The following is a 13,089-nucleotide window of genomic DNA, read 5'->3' as shown; positions in this document are numbered from 1 at the left end:
TTGATGAGATAAGCAATTTTATTTGAACATGCATTCTATCTTCAAATAAGTATGTATTTTGTCTCAGAATTTTATGAATCGAACTTTCTATTTACATGAAACTTCTAGAGACAAAAGGGTAAAATTGCTCACTTGTAAAATTTGAATGCTTGAGGATTGAGGAGTAAGAACAATTTTTATTTAAAGAGTAAGGACATTTACTCAGAAATAAAAGTATAAATTAATTAAACAGTCGAAGGCTGCATTTTTAAAAATAGATGAGTTGTTTGAAATAAAATTAAGTCACAAATAATTGTTCAATTTCAGTTTTATTTGATAAAATGATTCCTCATTCTACGATCAATTTTCTCTATTCTTGCAACTTTTCATACAATTAGGATCTTTAAATGCTCTACTGCAATCCAAATTTTGACCCAATCCTTTAGAGCATCTCCAATAGCTTAGGACGTCAAATAGCCCTCAAATAGCCTTCACACTGCCACATCATCAGCACTACAATTCTCCTGCCACATCAGCTTGCCACATCAACTGGACATCAAATAGCCCTCACATAGCCTTCACACTACCTATCCACATCACTAATAACAATTATATAATTTAATTTACAATCGTAGCAACATACGGAATTTAATTTACGAGACAAATACGGGAAAATTGAATTTTTCATTTCGTTTTTAAATCAACGGAATTGAAATAATTATAATCAATACTCTTAATTAATTCAAAAGGGTATCAGCCCAACCCTTCTGGGCCCAAAACAAATAATTAAGATTGGCCCAATTGCTTTAAAACAAAAATCAGCCCCAACTCCTTTAAAAAAATCCTTCCATTCTCGGTCAACTCCTTCTTCTCCCTCTCGGTCAACTCCTTCTTCTCCACATTTCCACTTCCATTCTCCATTAAAAAAAAGTCGAAAAATTAAAAATAAAATAAAATAAAATCGGACGCCGTCGGCGTGGGCACGCCGATTGTGACGCCTATTTAGCCGACGCCGATTTCGCCGACGCCCAATGGTTCGGCGTCAGACCGGCGTCGGCGAAAAATCGGCGTCGCGGTGGTGACGCCGGTTATTGGAGATGCTCTTAGGAGCTAAAAAGGGTCATATTTAGATAAGTACTCCAACAATTTAATCAAGAAGAAGTTTAACAGCTCATATGCATATAGTATACAATTTAATTAAGAAGAAGTTTAACAGCTCATATGCATATAGTATGAGAAATGAAGAAAAAAATTTGATAGTAATAAAAAAAAACAAGAAATGTGAGAGCATCTCCAATGGCAGTGAGCGGACAGGCTAGCCGATTCCCGGCGCTGGCCGGTCCGCTCGCCGAACCATTGGAACCGGCGAGCGCCATTTCGGCGAAAAATCGGCGACCCGACGCCGATTTTCGGGCGCTGGCCAATCCGCTCACCGGCGGGCGCTGGCCAATCCGCTCACCGGTCGGCTGGCCGCCATTGCAGGCTCCCGATCAGCGAGCGATCAGCCAGCTCAATTTTTTTTTTAAATTTTCGAAACACTATATATACGCGATTTGCACGTCATTTTCATTCGCACAACTTGTTTTAACGAGTTTTCTCTCCATCTTAATTTCTGTACAAGAATAACAACGTGAAATGAGTAACGCGGGTGGTAGTGGTGGTGATGCTGAGGAGTACGAACGGCAAATGAACGAAGAGTTGGAGGCATATACGTCCCGCGAGATAAACCGGTTGATACAAAGGGCCTTGCAGCCGGCGGTACCTCGACCTCCACCCGTTGTCCACCGACGAGCAGTGATTGATCGAGATCACGTAGCTGCACATCAGCGGCTATATGAAGACTATTAATGTAATTTTTTTTAATTAATGTACTTTTTTTAATTGTAAATATGATTATTGAATTTTTCCGTATTTGTGTCGTAAATTTAATTCCGTATTTTGTGTGATTGTTAATTATTTGTTTTTTATAATTTTGTTTATTGTGGCTAGCCTATTGCTTGTCCAATTACTTATCCTGATGATATGGCAGAAGGAGTTTTTAGTGATAATGATGTGGCCGAAGAAGTTTGTGGCTAGACTATTGGTGGCTCATTAGCATGGGAATTGGAGATGCTCTGAGAATGGCAAAGCTGAAGAAGAAACAGAAAGGACAGAGAGCACAAAGAGAAACATCATATGTCTCTCTCACTCCATCCTTCAATCTACACACTGCTAACTGTACAAATAAAAGTCACTGTCACAGTCTGCAACCCCCCACTCACCACTCATCCCTCATATACAATGCACTCCCCTATCTATCCATCTGTATAAATATACTTCTTCCAACACAGTAATATTAGAAAAAAACTCTTTTTGGCCAAGAATGGGAGAAGGAGGTGAGGCTGTGCAGTGTGAGTCATATGGTGCAATTGTTTATGGGAAAAGGATGTTGAAGAGATTGGTGTGGAGAGTGAGAGCAGAGATGAGGAAGATGAGGAAGAAGCAGAGGACTGATTTCAGCTTCTGCTATGATCCTTTGAGCTATGCTCTCAACTTTGATGATGGCAATTTTGGGTTTTTTTGCACATAGATAGTGTTTGAATTTCTGTTATGGTCTTGTACATTTCTTTTTTCTTTTTTGGTCAGGGAGATTCAAGATTGATGTTGTGTTCTTCCTATTTTGAGGGGTTCAGTTGTAATGAAGTTGCTAATTAATGGACTAATGTTAGCCGGTTAGGTTGTAGTTAAATCTCCATGCTTTATGTGAAAATATTACTACTACAAATGTTTTTATTTCATGGTAGTAACACTGTTTCCATTGATCTTTTCTGTGAAATGCCAAGCACAAAATTAAATCTAAGACTAGGGAGGAAAAATAAGAATAAAGGTTGGGGATGTCTTAATATTTACTCCCACTTTTTAGATTGGAATTGAATGATCTGTGTGCTTCTGGTTTAGTTTTTCTCTAACATTAATAACGGAAGTTAAAAAAAAAGTTTAACGGTATAAATGTACTAGTTGTTAAATGGGCCGGCCCGGCCCACCATCAAATATTTTTGAAATACTTGGTTATTGTAAACTAGTCTCCCCTAAAATCCAAACTTTTTGTTATCTACAAGACTACAACAGAATATTTGAATAAATATATCTTTAATCCTTTTTATATCCACGTGGATGCCAAGGAGACTGCTTTCGGAGGTTATGAAGCTTATATATTTCTATTGAAGTAGGATATGGATTATATTGGATAGTATAGTATGGATATGGATTATTTTGGATATTAGAAGTAGGAGTACCATTTATTGTCACATATATTAAAGTAGTACTCCTCACCTACAAATTGTTACTCCAATTACTTATATTTATCGTTACACCAACGTTTATATGTTTAACGACAATTACTTTTGCTCAATGTTGCAAATAGCGGGCTATAGCGCCGATATAGCGCCGCTATAGCTGCTGAAGCAAGCCACTGCGAAGATATCCTCTGTATTGGATATACGGGCGCTAAAATCGCTAAAGCGAGCTATAGCACCGCTAATGTACGATAGCGTAGCGGTGTCGATAGCTGCGCTATGCTTTTTTTTGTTGCAACAGGCCAAACGTCAAGCCGGATTAAAAAATTGGCCCAAAAGTAGCCCACTACGTGCATGTAACCCTATTTCTTTTGGTTCCCTACTCCCGTATCTCTTTGACTGATCGTATACGGCGGCGGCGGCGGCAACGATTACGACGACGGCGACTGCGGCAGCGACCGGTTGGCTACGAACGGCTTGGCCCGTGCCATCGACGCTAGATCCTGCACTAGGACGACGGCGGCGAACACTGCAGTGCCTCGACGAACGGCCGACGATCACGGCAGCGGTAGCAAATGGCTGACGAACATCAATCTCAGAGTGCGCCAGGCACCCAAATGTCCCAAAGCCAAGGCAAGTTTCATTCGCATCTCTATCTGCCTCTAGTAATTGGAATTCTGTAGAAGAGTTGAAGTAAATTAAATAGCTAATTCAAGTAGTGTCAACTGTAGGCTTTTCAAGCTCCGGGTCAACAGCTCAAAGAGTTGCACAAGCAAATGATTCAACCGACCCAGCATGGAAGTATTGCACAATGCCAGATGTGACAAAAAAGAATTCTCTGAAGTGTAACTTTTGTGGTAAACTTTGCCATGGTGGTATAACTGAGGCAAAAGAGAGAGAACAATACTAGAGACCCAATTGTGGTAGAAGACGAAGACGATGATGGCAATGAATGGATCACAGGCATTATACCAAATGAAGAAGGAGAACAAGAGCAAGTAATCGATCTTACAGATGTTGTACCTGGATCCTCATCACAAGGAATGCCAGATCAACGCAAAAGGAAGAGAGGCCCAGACAATAGGAAGAAAAAGAAATTATTTCCTGTTCTTGATGATGAAGAGGCATCTGCTACTTCCTCCTCTGAAGATGAAGATGATAACGACACCATTGTACCATCCCCATCTGCTTCTAATTCTTCGAGTGATGATGATTTGTAGTAAGAGGACGAGAGAAGAGAACTGAAGACGAACTGAAGGCAACACGAGTGAACTAGCAGAGCATTGTTGGCTTGTTATACTATTTTTAATTTTTATTTTGCATTGGCTGCTATCATAGTTTATTAGTTAATGGCTCTGAACTAATGTATGTGAACTAATGTGTGAAATTACTCATGTTTTGGCTAAAATTTTGCTTTTTTTTTTTTGTAAAACGCTATTAGCAATAGCTGCCGCTATAGCTGCACTATAGCCGCTATAGCTTTTTCGGGAGGACTCCGCTAAAATTGATAGCCCGCTATTTGCAACATTGCTTTTGCTAATTAAGTACTTACTCGCCGTACAACATAAATTGTTAATGGAACTTTTTTCTTTTCTTTTCTTTTCTTTTCTTTTATTTAATTTATTTCCAATCTTTGCAAGCATGAAGGAATAGAGCCAAGGCTACAAGAAATCCAGCTCTTGAGGCGGAGTTGTCGACTCAATCTGCTAAAACCCCCAACTACTAAAACCTCGATTGCATCGAACCCTACGCCGTTTTCTTCAAATCTCCTCCTTCCCACACTCTCGTTCCTCCCATATCTGTCTTCTACGGAGAGTGCCTCTATCAAGATTGGATTTTTCACGCTCACTTCTGAGGTACCAGTTCTACTGAAAAGATTTATGCTTTCCAATTAATGGGTCTGATTTTGTTTCTCTGTTTGTTCCTTTCAGCAAATTAACTGATTCGCTTGATCTGAAAATGGACTCCGCGGCCATGACATTTTGCAGCAATTCAGTTTGCTCGCACCCCGTAAGTAATCTAATTTAGCATATCTTTCTTGGCACATCTCTTCTTGCGTATGAAGTTTTGATTTTTCGTTTTCTTCTACACCATTTATTGCATGCTGAGTAATGTATCTGTGCTTTCATCCGTGCGATGCAATTCGATTTAGCTCTTTGATAAAGTAGTTGAACTTTTTAAGATGTTTGATCTGTCTAGAACATGTTTAGGATGTCATGGGCTGTGATGTCTGTGTGATCCAAGTTCAACCATGTACTAATTCATAGTTTGGCCTTGTTTCTAAACTTCTGGTGTATTTTGCAATGAAGAGTTTATTCATGGAGGCTACGCCTGGAATCAGGAGCTCCCAGTGTAGCTTCATGACAGGGAATAGGTTTAATTTCCTTCGTCAGAGGGTCCAGGCTTCTCGAGCTGGTACTAAATTTGGAAAGCGTGGTGGCGCGCTTGCTGCCACATGCCGTGATGATAAAATTCTGGTGGCTAACAGAGGAGAGATTGCTGTTCGTGTCATTCGGACAGCCCATGAAATGGGAATCCCTTGTGTAGCGGTTTACTCAACAATCGATAAAGATGCTCTTCATGTGAAACTTGCTGATGAGTCTGTATGCATTGGAGAAGCACCAAGCAGTCAATCGTAAGGACTTAAACATCATCAAATCATATCACTCTTATCACAATTGTAGAAGGACTTACATAATATTGTTGATTGTAGTGAATAAACTAAGTTTCTTTTTCTTCCAGGTACTTGGTAATTCCGAATGTCTTATCTGCTGCAATCAGCCGTGATTGTACCATGCTTCATCCTGGATATGGGTTCCTTTCTGAGAATGCTGTTTTTGTTGACATGTGCCGAGAGCATGGGATCAACTTTATTGGGCCAAATGTAAGTTTCAATTTAGAGTGTTTTTATAGAGTCAACATCATACCATCTATAAACATTTTAGAGTGTCCCTTGTTTAGATTTTTGGAATACTTTATAAATTTTCATATGATAAACATTTTCCTTCCGTGGCCATTAGGTTTTTGTCCATATCAAGTAAACCTCTATATCGGAGAAAATTAGTGTATTGTAGCCTTATATGGTTAACCTTCTTCCAATTGAGATGTGTTTTTTCCAAGTTATGGCATTCTATTTATAGTCTCTTAAAATCCTGGATGAATTAAAACTATTGGTGTTGAAACCTGAACTGCAGCCTGACAGCATTCGGGTGATGGGTGACAAATCAACAGCTAGAGAAACAATGAAGAATGCTGGAGTTCCGACTGTCCCTGGAAGTGATGGTTTGTTACAGGTACTGCTTTTTGTAAAGAATGTTACGTTATAAAACTTATCATAAGGAATCCAATATTGACTCATCATTCAGTTCTTCACTTTTAATTTTCTCTTTATGAATTACTTTTTGTTTTCAGAGTACTGAAGAAGCAATTAAACTTGCTGATGAGATCGGTTACCCTGTCATGATAAAGGTATGTTTAACCTCTCAACAAACCAAAAGTACAAATGTAATTACTTGCTCCTTTAACTGGAGGCATGATTTAATAGGTAGCATAGATGTTTATGCTAGTCAAAGGGACGTTACATTGCCCATTAGGAACAAAATTTTACAAAGAATTCTCACTAAACAGAATAAGAGCAAGAAAATCAGTTGGAAGTTGGAACTTCTTAACCGACTCATATACTCAGTTGGAAATTATATACCATCTTCTTAATTCTTTTTATATTGTTTCTGGTTTATGTTATTTTGACCATGTAGGAATATACTTAGCTAATCTGCTTTTATATAATAAAGTTCTAAAATATTTCACTTGCATAAAATGTTAGCCCTAACATATATATGGGCTTCTGCATGGGAACTCCATGGAAAAAAATATATGCTAATTTAAGGCTTTTATTCTCGTGAAGGCAACAGCAGGTGGTGGAGGACGTGGAATGCGCCTTGCAAAAGAGCGTGATGAGTTTGTGAAGTTGATGCAGGTACTCCATTTCTTACATTGCTGGGTTAATATACTGTTGACCCTTTTTTCTCCGCGTTTCAAAATATATCAACCTGAAAAAATGAAATAGTGAGATGCACAACATAAACCTATTTTTTATTTGTGGAAACAACCCCTCTTCCACAAAAGATCTATTTTCGGATGCCCTGCATACTCATAGTTGTGCAAGCCAACTACTGACTATTTGTGACTGATATTCTGCTCTATATTTTGTGATTGACTGTTTGTTGCTGTCCGAAGCACACTATCTATGTGGTTTCTATTTTTCTTTGGAGTCGCATGGTAATCGAACAAGTTTACAAATAGACGTCACCTTGATTTCTGTTTGTTCAAAACTATACTTTGTCGAGGTTCTACCTGGTGCAGGAGTATGGTTTTGGTTAGAGAATCTTCAGTGTGTTTGTTTGCTTGTGTATTATTTCCAGAATGTGGTGTCCTTTGAGACCTAACAATAATTTTCTTGCAAAGTCTTCCATGCATTTGACTATTTCATTGTGATCAAGTATCTGCTCATTTTGACAGCAAGCTAAAAGCGAGGCTGCAGCTGCATTTGGTAATGATGGTGTATACCTTGAGAAATATATCCAAAATCCAAGGCATATTGAGTTCCAGGTACATTTGTATTAAACTTTGAATTTAACTTGATGTCGTTTTAACTGAAATAACCAAACTCAAAATATGGATTATATGATAGAGCATATATAGACCTAATTGTTCTATGTTTATGAAGGTATTGCGTAGTGAAACTTCTCGTTGAAAGTATTTTAAATGTATGAGAATGCTTATACTCCCTCCGTCCCCATAAATTGTCACTAGTTTCCTTTTCGGTCCTTCCGCCAATACTTATCACACTCACTTTTTACTACTTTCGGTAATGGATCCCACATTCCACTCACATTATATTATAAAACTAATATATAAGAATAGGACCCACATTTCACTAACCTTTTCTACTCACTTTCCAATACATATCTTAGTACCCAAGTGGGGTTAACTTGTGACAATTAATGGCGGACATAGGGAGTATTTCGTTTTCCTGCTATTGTATCTTTGTGTTGACATTTTTGTCTTAACGAGCTATCTGTGACACCATATGGTTGATTATGCCCTGCAGGTTTTGGCTGACAAATACGGTAATGTCGTACACTTTGGGGAGCGTGATTGTAGCATTCAGGTAATATAGCCTTTATTCCATGCCAGACATTTTCTGCTAGGCTTCATGGTGTGAAAGCACGTGACTTTCTAATCGTGTCAATCTCGCAAATTTAGCTGTTTAATGAAACTTAAAGTTTTCTCTCTGTGGTGGACATATCATAACATCAAACAGTATTCGTTTGAGCTTTGATCAAACACCATACTTTAGATCAGTACTTAGATCAGTCTGGGCCCAGTCAATTGTGGAATCATGACATATTAACTTTAGTTATTATTTTTCCATTGTAGAGGAGAAACCAGAAATTGCTAGAAGAAGCACCTTCACCTGCATTGACACCGGAACTTCGGAAAGCCATGGGTGATGCGGCAGTTGCAGCAGCTGCATCCATAGGCTACATAGGCGTCGGTACAGTTGAATTCCTCTTGGATGAAAGAGGCTCATTTTACTTCATGGAGATGAACACTAGGATCCAGGTGAAAAGATCAAGGCCTGGATTATCTACTACTAAATAAACTACCCATCTCATGTCATCCTTGGCATTCTCCATTGATCTTTCTCCTTGGTCTGATGTTAGGTTGAGCACCCTGTTACTGAAATGATATCCTCTGTCGACCTAATTGAAGAACAGATTAGTGTAGCACGGGGTGAGAAGCTCCGTTACACACAGGTAATTTGAAGGATCTTTACGATGTATGATACCCGGAAATCAAAGTGAAATCTTCAATGATATGAACATTTTGTATATAGGATGACATTGTGCTCCGAGGACACTCAATAGAATGCCGTATTAATGCAGAAGACGCTTTCAAAAATTTCAGACCGGGACCAGGTATCACTCAAATGTGTTTTTGTGTCATTTTGAAATTCATCATGAAATCAAATCCACCAACGAATGAAATTATTCGATCATGTTACATGACCAGGGAGAATAACTACTTATTTACCGGCTGGAGGTCCGTTTGTGCGAATGGACAGCCATGTTTACCCAGATTATGTGGTTCCACCGAGCTATGATTCTCTTCTTGGAAAGGTTGGCTGATTATGTGTTCCGGACGCTTGTAATTTTTTTTGAAGCATTTGTCAGACATCTAGCTGAAATGCTTCTTACCATTTAGCATGATTGGGGACCTGCATCGTTATAATATATTGTTCGATGCAATCTTATGTACTCCATCCTTGTTTCCTTTATCAGTTCATTAGTGTTGTCTTCCATGTACCCTAATATGTACGATGAATCTTATACTTCAGCTTATTGTCTGGGGTCCAACGAGGGAAAGGGCAATTGAGCGCATGAAAAGGGCTCTTAATGACACCATTATTACAGGTAAAAGGGACAACTTTATTCACTTATGCAACAACCTAAACCTGGTCCTGTTTTTATATTTGAAAATATTCGCCGTGCTTGTGCATCTCTGGTGGCTTTCTACATACCTCCGGAGTCCGGAGTCTTGCGCTCAATTTACTGTTCATTAATACGTTGATATTTCCATGCTGAGATCGTTAAGTTCCTAAATGATTCTCTGTGGCCAGGTGTTCCAACAACGATCGATTACCATAAGCTCATCCTAGAAGTCGAGGTATTCATCCGTTGCAATTTTCTTGGGCTTGCTTTCTTTAATAGTCTAAACAAACTTATATATATATATATATATATATTTATATATATATGCATTCATCTCTACATGCTCCAGGACTTCAAAACTGGCAAGGTGGACACTGCTTTTATCCCAAAACACGAAGAAGAGCTCGCTGCGGTAAAGCTACCAACTTCTCCTTCGTAGGATACAAAAACCAGAAGGGCCTAATCCAGAAAGTGTGAAGCGTTTTAATGGCTTATTTTGGTTTGTTGTTTGTGATTGCAGCCGCTGGCGGATGAACCTGGTACGAGCCGGAACGAGTTGATCAATGCGGCCTAAACTATGCTGTGTGGACCCATGCTCATGTTCTCAAATGTATGAATGGATTTTTGTTTCTATTTTTCTTTTCATTACATTGTCAAATGAGCTTCACATACCAATAATTAGTTTGCTTTTTGGTAGAAGCATAACTGCCGCCCCTTTGAACAAGATGGCTGCAATACAAAATATTTATTGTTTCGATGCTGTTGTCGAGATTATATTTAAAATGGGGTAAAGAAAAGAGTGTTGCACGGTCACATTTATTGTGATAAATTTGTACAACACATGGCACCACGTTAAACAGTTGATGTACAAATCAAGAATAGCTTAGGGACAAAAGGTGATTCGCTCACCCCAGGCGCCCCCATAACCCGGCCCGACATCGCTATGGAGGGGTTCAAACACGGTACCTCAGCTGCCCATTAGGTGGGAGGAACTTACACTGGTAACCAGCACACAAGGAGCCACCACAGTGGTGAAACTCCCACACTGCGGCTGCCAGCATTCGATCCTGTCTGCTTAGGGACAATCTACCACCCAGGAACCAACTGAGTTAAGCCCGTGCGGGCGACAAATCAAGAATAGCTGATTTTGGTTGAAGTGGGCTCAGTTTTGTGATAAAAGCTACCCCTCTAATTAATAAATTTTGAATATTTCTTGGCTTACTATAGACCGCCCATAAAAAACTCCAGCGCTCTAAAAAGTTAAATGATGAATTTTTCTAAAAGTTAGTATGAAAAAGTATAGAATATAAATTTCTTTTTAAAAGAATTCTTAATTCTACAATGAGGCAATTGTTTTGAAATCTCAAACTTTCTAAGCAAAATAAAGAAATTGAGAAATGGATGAACATAATAAGGAAAAGAGTCGGATTAAAAGTGAAGCTAAAACACACAAAATATGTCGTTTTGATTATATAATTGACGATAGCAGAAAAAAAATAAAATGTCGAATAACACGAAAACTGATTTTATAATCTGATGATTCCGCGAATTTTTGATGATGATAAATGCTCGTAAAAATAAATTACGACACAGAGAATTTTACGTGGTTCGATTTACTGAGGTAAATCTACGTCCACGGGGAGAAATGGGGGCAGGTTTGTATTGCTTGATCTGCGAATTACAGCTTACAACACAGACTTGCTATATGATTATTTCTCTAGAGAGATTCTAACCCCCTTTCTATCTGATCTTAGTTCTATTTATATATTGAACTAAGATCGTGGCTTGCATCACCCTAAGTCGTGGATGTCGTGTAGGTCATGGCCTAAGATCGTGGCCTGAGTTGACGCCACGTGGTAGTGGGTGTGTTGGAAGTTGTGGAAATCCTGCATGGGTCCACTAACTCCTTGTTCGGTCGAATACTGAGACCGAACTGCTTTGGTTGCCGATCTGAGAGTAGAGCTTGATGCCGACCTGAGAGCAGAGCTTGATTGGTTGGCTTTTACCGAGCTGTAGGCTGAGGCCGAACTCTTTGGTAATGCCGAACTCCTCCGAACTCTTTGGTAATGCCGAACTCATACTCTTCCTTGGGCTTCGGGCTGATGGGCCGTCATTGCTGTTGGGCTTGTTTAGTACGCACCCCATCACTACCCCCCCCCGAAAAGCGAAGTGAATCACTTCGGCGAAGTGAGTCACTTCGGCATTCTGAGAATGGTACGGGGGAGGCTGAAGTCAGGGGACGTGCCCTGCGCGTGACTGCATTAAATGCGGCATTAAATGCGACAGTAAAATCCGGCCGTAGAATCCTAAAAAGGTGGGATATGAAACGGTGCGATGATTTGAAATCTTTTCCAAATCTGATAAATATCGCCTTTCTTCATCATTCGAACACCTTTGCTATTGGCTTCTTCTGCACTCTCTATCTTTTGCGTGAAAGATTTTCTTCCGCTTTCAAAAATTTCCTCAGATTTTGCAAAGAGTAAGGACCATGTCTGCTTCTTCTTCGTCTGAGTCTGGTAGCGGTGGTGAAGGGGGTAAGGGGTCTTCTAGCCGGAAAGAATCCGGGGAGAAGACCGTAGAGTATTTTCACAGTATCTTGAGTAAGGATACTGTGATATCCCTTCACGAAAAATACTCTTTTCCTGGGGGGAAGGTTGCGATTCCTGACGACCTTTATAGGGCGGACTCGCCGCCGGAAGGTTACGCCACCGTCTACGAAGCCAGCTTAGAATGCGGGCTTCGTTTCCCCCTTCCCCTTGCCTTTGTAGAGTTGCTAGATTTTTTTCAACTCCCTTTAGGTCAGGTGACTCCGAACTCTTGGAGGCACTTATCGGCTTTTGCTGCCGAACTGCGTAGGCTAGATAAGGATCTGTCTCTGAGGGCAATCCTTAATTTTTTCCAGTTTAAAAGGAAGGGATCTTGGTTTTACTTGGTCCCTTTACAGCCTTTTAGGGCCTTTTGTAAAACCAAATGGCCGAAATGGCAAAATCGCTTCTTTTTTTATAATAGGACTGCGGCTCCTAGTTTTCCCTGGAGAGGGCCGAAGTCCGTTATCCGTCATCCTCGGCCTGAACCGTTGGACGAGCTCGATGGCGAGCTCAACAAGATTCCCATAGTTAGGAAACAATACACGGAGTCTGAGCTCGTCAAGGGCGACGTCGTGTTCGACATCTCGTCTTCGGACGAAGAGGCCGAGGGTGAGGATTTCTCTTTATCTTTATGCTCTACTGCTTTAACGAAGAAAACTAACCTTGCTTTCTTGCTTTTTGGCAGTGTACATGCTGAACAAGGCTACCCGAAAATCTTCGGAGTCCAAGGAGCCGGAGAGAGAGAAGGCTACC

At 39.9% G+C, this 13,089-nt stretch overlaps 1 protein-coding gene across 1 annotated transcript; it reads left to right on the top strand.

Annotated features, from left to right (window-relative positions):
• Positions 1–4,888: 4,888 nt before the first annotated feature.
• Positions 4,889–10,503, top strand: LOC121801182 (biotin carboxylase 2, chloroplastic-like). Its single transcript, XM_042200629.1, has 17 exons — positions 4,889–5,110; positions 5,186–5,264; positions 5,564–5,889; positions 5,997–6,138; positions 6,449–6,547; positions 6,666–6,722; positions 7,159–7,230; positions 7,773–7,862; positions 8,365–8,424; positions 8,694–8,879; positions 8,981–9,073; positions 9,154–9,235; positions 9,330–9,436; positions 9,655–9,730; positions 9,937–9,983; positions 10,098–10,160; positions 10,269–10,503. Exons 2-17 carry the CDS (start codon positions 5,214–5,216, stop codon positions 10,320–10,322), a joined length of 1,605 nt encoding a protein of 534 aa, XP_042056563.1. The 5' UTR covers positions 4,889–5,110; positions 5,186–5,213; the 3' UTR covers positions 10,323–10,503.
• The last annotated feature ends 2,586 nt before the right edge of the window (positions 10,504–13,089 follow it).

Source organism: Salvia splendens, chromosome 4 (genome assembly GCF_004379255.2).
Source record: "Salvia splendens isolate huo1 chromosome 4, SspV2, whole genome shotgun sequence".
Lineage (NCBI taxonomy): Eukaryota > Viridiplantae > Streptophyta > Magnoliopsida > Lamiales > Lamiaceae > Salvia > Salvia splendens.
The sequence above is the reverse complement of the archived record's forward strand: the minus strand, read 5'-3'. Positions and strand labels throughout refer to the sequence as shown.